Source organism: Mus musculus, chromosome 3, assembly GCF_000001635.26.
Source record: "Mus musculus strain C57BL/6J chromosome 3, GRCm38.p6 C57BL/6J".
Taxonomy (NCBI): domain Eukaryota; kingdom Metazoa; phylum Chordata; class Mammalia; order Rodentia; family Muridae; genus Mus; species Mus musculus.
In genome coordinates this window covers 108,555,576-108,563,408 of record NC_000069.6, presented here as the reverse complement: position 1 = coordinate 108,563,408, position 7,833 = coordinate 108,555,576, and the positions used below count along the sequence as shown (strand labels likewise).

The 7,833-nt window shown below is 44.5% G+C and overlaps 1 protein-coding gene across 1 annotated transcript; it reads left to right on the top strand.

Moving 5' to 3' along the window:
* Positions 1–942: 942 nt before the first annotated feature.
* On the top strand, positions 943–6,984 carry Tmem167b (transmembrane protein 167B). Its single transcript, NM_026198.2, has 3 exons — positions 943–1,138; positions 3,091–3,222; positions 4,449–6,984. The coding sequence occupies exons 1-3, from the start codon at positions 1,129–1,131 to the stop codon at positions 4,529–4,531; spliced, it is 225 nt and encodes a 74-aa protein (NP_080474.2). The 5' UTR covers positions 943–1,128; the 3' UTR covers positions 4,532–6,984.
* Positions 6,985–7,833: the final 849 nt, after the last annotated feature.

Genomic DNA, 7,833 nt, shown 5'->3' with positions numbered 1-7,833 from the left:
TTTGTTCCCTGCACGCCAGCCCACCATTAGACTGTCATCATCTAGTCAAAACATCTTCAGAGAAGCCAGGGTACATTTCTGAAGAGGTGAGGCCAGCATGACTTAAACTCTGCAGATAAAGGAAACTATCCTGGTAATTTAAGGAAAAGAAAGTCATTCTAACAAACAGGAAGCTGTCTGAATGCTTCTGACAACCGAAAGCTTTAGGATCGGAAGCATGTGGCTTTTGTTATAGTTTCTTATTCCGTTTACGAAAGTCAGAGGCAGCTTGGCTAGATTTCCGCAAGAAGCCACCTAACAAGGGCTGTCCCAGGAGTCCGAGCAACTACTGTGGTATCCCCCTCAGCACTCAAACTCTCGTCGGGTTTCAGATATTACAGCACATATTACTGCTGCAGAGCATAGAAGCAAAACAAACAAACAAAACAAAACAAAACAAACAAGCCGTGTCCCCAAGAACGGTCCAACTATCCTGACAGTGGTGACGTTTTCAGCTTGGTATGGTAAGATACAGTGACCCTGCTGTAGTATACACACGTGCGCCACCTTACGTGCAATTGCTTCGCATTATAGCCTGGTTCCCAAGTGTTTTCTCTTGGAACTGTACCTGATTTCACTACCAGTTGTCACCTAAATAAGTTGGAGGAAACGGGATGGCTTTCTTTTGTTTCTTGGTCATGAATCACTGGAACCCTAAGTTTTGTTCTCAAGTAGATACAACGGGGAACGACATGTTCTGGCACACTGAACATGTGTCACAGAGCAATCCCTACAGCCTTTATTTTTCAAACACACTGTCTGGGTCCAGTCGGTCTAATTAGACAGGAGCAAGCAGGCGGACTTCCGGTTGCCATGACCACAAAGGAAGCCTCGCCCAACACGCTCTCCTCCCACTACGTAGGGACGCAGACGCTACGCAGGCAGGGCGAGGCTTTGGCTCGACGATCAGCTAATTATGCCTGATTGAGTTCGGCGTTTCTCTCGCTCGGCTCTCGCGCTTGCGTACTACGGCTCGTTCCCCGTCACCACGGCCCGGATCGGGAAGTGTCAAGTGGGAGCCGGGTTCCCCCGCATTTGCAGCCGCCACAGCTGAACCCGGACCCCTCACCCCAGCCGGGCACTACCGCCATGACGAACGGTGAGAGCTGGGGGCCCGAGCGGAGGGTGGCGGTAGAGGACTGGGACCAAACGTGGCGGGCGGGGCTAGACTGACGTGGCCGTTCCCCCCGCCCCCTCCCAGCCCGGCCCCCCTGGACCTTGGGGAGCCCCTAACTCCTGTCTGGGATGCTCCTTGCAGTTTCTCTTTTCTCAAGCCCATCAAGGTACCCTAGTGCCACACCTGACTTTTCGTTATCACCCTTTACTCTCTTTTCTTTCCTAGAAGTTGGTTCTGGCCGCTGGGGAGGTCGTTCACTATAGAATTATGTTGTTAGTCCCCAGGGGAGAGAAGCTGTTATCCAGTTCCCTAAGGTCTCATACTTTCTGACAGTAAGCTGGTTGAAAGGACTTAGTAATGGTATCAAATCCCACCGTTTGCGGGGGAGGTGATTGTAGACAACCCCCAAAGTTTTTTGTTTGTTTGTTTATTTTGTTAATTTAAAAGACACCAAAAAAAGCCTTCATTCGTTTGACTAAAGTCCTAGTTGGGTGGCTCCATCTGGAGCTTCTGGCTAATACCGCAAAGGGTGGATTTAGAAGCCGCCTTTTATTAGTGATGGAGCACTTGTAATTTTTCCAGATTGCTTCAAACAATTTTATAGTCATGATTTTCAGGTTCTAGAGCATGAATTAAGACCTTTATAGTCAGTCTTACAGGAACGGAAATAAGAAAGCCTTTTCTAGGTACTATGATTGGAGAGGCTCGGGAAAGTATTTCTCATAGACTTCCATAGACGTGACACTGAAGACTGAAATGTCATTTCCTTGTGAATTTTGGCATTGTCTCTTAACTTATAGGAGTAAAAGAGCAAGACATAAAGGCATCCATAGAAACTGTCTGTGAGCTGACTGATATACTGGAACTAGCTGTGAAATAGTTTCACTGGAAGAAGTCAGTATAGTCCAGAACTGGCGGGAACCGACAAAGACCCTGATTGTATATAATATCCATTTGAAGCTTTCTGGGTAGTCAGTCTTACCATAGTACACAAAGTTAAAGAAGGAACGGAGGAAGACATAGTGTAAACTAGGAAATAAAATATTCTGGCACAGTTGATTACTGAATAAAATCTGCCTTTATGTAATTCATTTTGCTTACCTGGGTATCACATGTAAGAAGCAGAACTAAGAGCTTTCTGTGTCACCTAAGCATCAGATACATTTTTGTTTTGTTGTTTTGAGAGTGGGCTTTGCAGGTTGTATTTGGCATGCCTCTAAGCCGAGCGTTGAGTAGGAGGAGGCAGGCAGACCACAAGTTTAAGGCCAGCCCTGCCTACACAGCAGGACGCTGTGTGGAGCAGAAGCAGGATATGGGCTCCCTTTCCCCTTTGTAACTTGGGCTGCACTTAGCTAACACCAGTGTTCCAGGGGTGCATCGTTCTGCCTCATGGACACCAGTGCTTCCTGTCTTCCATTTTGTGCCCATCTTTTGTCCTGGCAAGAATATGATTTGTTAACTGTACTGTACTTGAAATAGCAACGGAGTATAGCAAAAGTGTAGCCATATGAGGTTTAACTCTTGGAATTTCCACTAACGTTTATGGTCCGCCGTAACATATGCTTTACCAACAGATGCAGATCTGAAAATCTTGGCTAAAGACTGAGCTTTCCTGCATCAGATGAGTGATTTATATCAAGAACATATGTAAATCTGTATGCTCAGACTCCGAGGACTAGCCGAGTACTAGCCTCAGTTACTTCCAAGAGTGCCACACAAATACACGTGTGTCTTCTAGTTTGTAGTGAGGGCGGGGGAGTGGAGTGATAAAGGGGCTTTTTACAAGCAGGTTGGGGAAACAGTGCCAAGATCATGGACCCTTCCTGTTTACCGTTGGCCCTGCCGTTGAGGTGGCCTCAGCACTGCAGTCTGGGCAGCATCACCTCCTCAGGCACAGCAGCATCAAAGACTCTCTCTCCTTCTCTTTGTGACAGTGTACTCCTTGGATGGGATCCTGGTGTTTGGTTTGCTCTTTGTTTGCACCTGTGCCTACTTCAAGAAAGTACCTCGTCTCAAAACCTGGCTGCTGTCGGAGAAGAAGGGAGTGTGGGGTGTATTCTACAAAGGTAAGGCCTTATCTGCATGCAGAGAGAGAACATACGTAGCTACTTCTCAGCAACGGAGTATAGCAACAGTGTAGCCGTATGAGATTTAACTTTCGGAATTTCCACTAACGTTTATGATCCGCCTGAACATATGCTTTACCAACAGATGCAGATCTGAAAATCTTGGCTAAAGATTTTTGTGGTTCTAGAATAGAAGGCGTAGGACCAGGGTGATATTTGGACTCATGTTTACTATATGAGTGTGTTTGTGGTGTGTTGTAATTGTGTGGTTGCTGCTGTGTACACTTGGCTAGCTGAGCTGTGAGCTTCTGGAACTTGTCCTGCCTACTTAGCCTACAAGTACTGAGAGCACAGGTTTGTATTACAATAGCCATATTTTACGTGATTTCTGGGATTTTGACTCAGGTCCTCACAATCATGTGGTAAGTGCTTTGCTTAGGGTCTGCTAATAAGATAAAGTTGAGGGAAGAGGTAAATTTTAAATTAGCCGTTACTTAAGGCATACTTGTTTGTTTTACTTTCTAGGTAATTTTGGTGTTCTAGGATTAAATAATGGACACATAACAATGCCAGGTGTGGCACATGCTTGTAGTTCCAGCTACTTGGGAAGCCAAGAAGTGAGCTTGTTCTTGGCCAATATTTGGTCTCATGGGGTGAGGTGGAGATATTTTACAAGTTAGATCATTTTAGCCTGGCCTGAAACTCCTCTTAGCAGGAAGAATAGTTTTCCACTTATTTTTGTTTTTAAGAGAACACATTGGATCCTTACCTTATATTTTGGGCACCTTCATCAGGAATTCTATATAAATATTTTTTAAATAGGGTAAAATAAGGACTGGCATGGTGACACATCCCTAGAATTCTATTGCATAGTGAGCCTTTGTCTCTAAAAGGGTTAGGGAGGACAGGCATGAGAGCACACACCTTTAATCCCAGCCCTGGGAGACAGAGGCAGACAGACAGGCAGATCTCTTAGTTCAAGGACATTCTTGTTCTAGGTACAAATTGGAAGCCAGCCAGGGCTACACAGTGTGGTTCTATCTCAAAAAGGGAAAAGGGGCCGGGGTAAGCAATCCATGTAGAGCCTAGAGCATAAGGGTGTTCTTTAAGAACATTTCCAGACTCTCGAAACCTGTGGTTCTCTTTAGAAATTCAGAACGTGGTTTGGAAGCAGCAAGGCTTTTGTGAAGAGCCTGGTATGACGTCTCTTTCTGTTTGTCCTCTAGCTGCTGTGATTGGAACCCGGCTGCATGCTGCTGTTGCAATTGCCTGCATTGTAATGGCCTTTTACGTCCTGTTTATCAAATGAATTCCAAACCCTCCAACTCATCAACTGCCAACCAAGGGATAAAGATGAAGAACTTGTCGGAAACCTGGACCCAGTGTAGGAGAGTTGAGCTAAAATCATTAGTGTCTCCAAGATGACACTGAAGCCTCTGCCTGCCATATGTGGGGAAACCTCATGGTCACGAACATTTTTGCTTCAGGGGATTCCAGAAAGCCAACCTTTAGATCTCTACGTTAATCAGCCCTCAGCAGCAAGTCTGTATGTCCAGATAAACCACGCCCCCATTGATATGATTATCTATCTCCTGCTTAAACACCTATGCTGGGTGGTAGAGCATTTGGTTAGCATTGGCAAGGTCTTGGGTTCATTCTCCAACACTGGTAAAAACAACCTACAGCTGGCCGTCTATTTGGCTCTTTAGTCCCTCATCAGAATCTTTGAAAACTGAGGCTCACTGGGGAATGATATAGGCTTTGTTCAGACTTCCCAGAAGGTAAAGAGAGGCATTCTGCATAGCCTTGGCTGTCCTGGAACTCTCTATGGAGAGCAGGCTAGCCTCAAACTCACAGAGAGCCGCCTGCCTCTGCCTTCTGAATTAGAGGCAAGTGCCAGGAGATAATTTTTCAGGCTTCATTTTCTTCATTGGCTAATTTGGATCTGGATCTGGTGAACTGAAGAGAGGGAGAGGGGCTAGATGAGAACTGGGAGTTACGAAAGGCGAAACAATTGTTTGGCTGTTGGAGTGTGTTCTTTCTGTGCATCTGGGAACTTGAGAGAGGGTGGTTCTGCAGAGAGAACAGATTGCCACATGCTGGCAGCCTGAGGGATTTCTCAAGAGAACCTGAGTGCATAGGAAAGCCAGGGTTATCAGTAAGAAGCAGTAACAGAAGCAAGCAAGGCAGCAGTCTTCCGCTTACCAGGGTCCCCAGAGAAGACTTCACTCAACTGACAGAGAAAAGGAACCAACTCTCGCTATTTCCTAAAGCTTTTTAAACACTTTCTAAATCACCTAGTGCTAAATACTGTTACTGGGTTTTAAATACGAATGCTGGGGGAGGGGACTATTAAAAAAATCATTGATTAATATTTGAAGTTCTGGTAGAAGAGATAAGTAAATTAGTATATCAGTTCATATACTAGTAAGCTCATCTAGTGTAAGAATTTGCTGCGATGAAAATGTATGTAGATGGGAGTTTTGCCATGTTATAAAAGACACAAGCTTGTTCTCTAATCTGGTCTCCAGCAAGTTTTAGTTGTGTCTCTGCCAACTCTTAGTGTTGTCCATACTGCAGTATTTCACTCTCTGTTAAGACCATGAGAAACTGAAATGAGAAAACCCACTGATACTAACATTTGGTCAGCTCGTAGAATTCATTAATGAGTGTGTTTCTGAGGAAAGAAAAATGAAGCTTTGCAACTGAGTGTTGAGGGCTTTTCCTCGGAGTTGGGGGACTCCTGAGCAGGTGATGTCAGATGTCTCTGCCTTTGAAGGGACGATTTCTCCCTTCCCTCCTTACACCCGAAAAAGACTCAGTTTGTAAATGTGAAGTCTACAACAGTGGAACAAAAAGTAGGTCTAATATTATAGTACACACGAGCCACACATGCTCAGTGGAATTGTGTGTCATAAAGCTTGACAGAACAAGTGCAGGGGCTCACTCCCAGAAGTGAAATTCGCTTTTGTCTGCACACTGCACCAGAACAGGCTGCTGGGAATCGCAGGTCCTGATGCAGTTGACTGCTGTGAGGGTCTGCAGCAGTGTAGAAAGTCACCAAGCACACGATGCATGTGTAAGGCTCGCTAGGAATTGGTCCACAGGCAAATTGCAATGATTGCTGTTTTCTGGCCATTCCTAAGGATCCTTCCTCAGGAGAGAGAAAAATTTAATGGGTCTGGAGAGATCTTGTGGATGGGAGTTTGAGACCTGTTGACCAACTGGGTGTCTCTTGGGAAGTAGGCACAACACGAGTTACTTTATATTTAATGTCTTGTTTTCAAATAGGGCTGGCTTCTCTGACTCTGGTCTAGAAAACAGCTTCCCTTCTTAAACAGCTTTCATTCTGCAGCTTCCTTGTGGATCCTCTTGGCTTAAATGTTTTTGCATTATTATATTTTGAGATGTTTTCTTATCAGAATGTATTAAAAAGTACAGGAAGAAACAAATGGCCTATTTCATTTTTGGCTTTCTGTAACCAGGCAAATAGAAACCTGGTGTACTTATTACTTAGGCTGACGTGTTTCATTTTTTTTTTTTTTTTTTTTGGCAAAGACAAAATGGTAAATTGTTGTAGGGGAGGTCCTTCAGGGGTGGAGGTATGAGGGTAACAATATTACTTCAGATTCAGGCTGGCGTGGCCACCAACCCTGTGCACCAGGGTTAGATGAACCCAGCTCCTATTTTATAGTGGAATCAGCACCTTTTTTTATTCACCATTGTTGGCACAATCCTTGGAAATAAACTTTTTTCCCTGTGTTTTTTGCCTGCTTTGTCATGTGTGTTTATTGAACTGTTCAATGCTCTCTTGGGTTCTCCCCATGCTATAGCATGTTGGCTCACTGGAGTAAATACTGCCATTCTGGTGAGCTCTAGGACACTTAGCCAACAGGCCTATTGCTAAAAGACAAGTGTCCCAGCCATGGTGGCACCCGCCTTTAATCCCAGCATTTGGAGGATCTTTGTGAGTTTGAGATCACCCTTGTCTACAGAGTTCCAGGACAGCCAGTGCTGTTACACAGAGAAGCCCTGTCTCAACAAAACAAAAAAGAAAAAAAAAGTGTCATTTGGCATTTTTGGTGAAGTTCTTCATTCTGAGGTTATCAGGTTAACCACTCAAGCCCTGAGGGCATGTCTGAGCCAATTGGATTCTGGAGCAGGCGGGGGACTTTCCTCAGTATTTGTTTATTGAAAGCCAATTAGGACTGGGATAAATACAAATTACAGCTCCAGAAATTTTCTACTAATGGTTATTATTTTTTTTACTTTGCCACCCATCACCCCTTATGGAAAAGGGACAGGAGGGGGTGGAATATTAACGAGCTTTCTATGGTGAGAGGCACATCTATCTAATTGTTATTTCATTCATGGAACTTGAAAGTTAGGTTTTTTTGTTTTGTTTTTTAATTTGGGCCTTACCCTGGCTGGCCTGGAATTTATAGTACGTACACTAGACTAGCCTTGAACTCAAGGGTTCCAACCTCCCTCTGTTTTTCAAATGCTGGGGCTAAAGGATTGCACCATCAAGCCTGCAAAAAGTCGGCTATATTTTAATGGAATGAATGCAAATGAAGGCTTAGCAATATGACTGTTAGCATCAAGTTCTGG

Bases quoted from the DNA above. Each gene is read 5' to 3' on its own strand.
- Tmem167b (NM_026198.2), top strand. The intron at 3,223-4,448 runs GTAAGGCCTTAT...TTTGTCCTCTAG, and splicing joins GTGGGGTGTATTCTACAAAG to CTGCTGTGATTGGAACCCGG.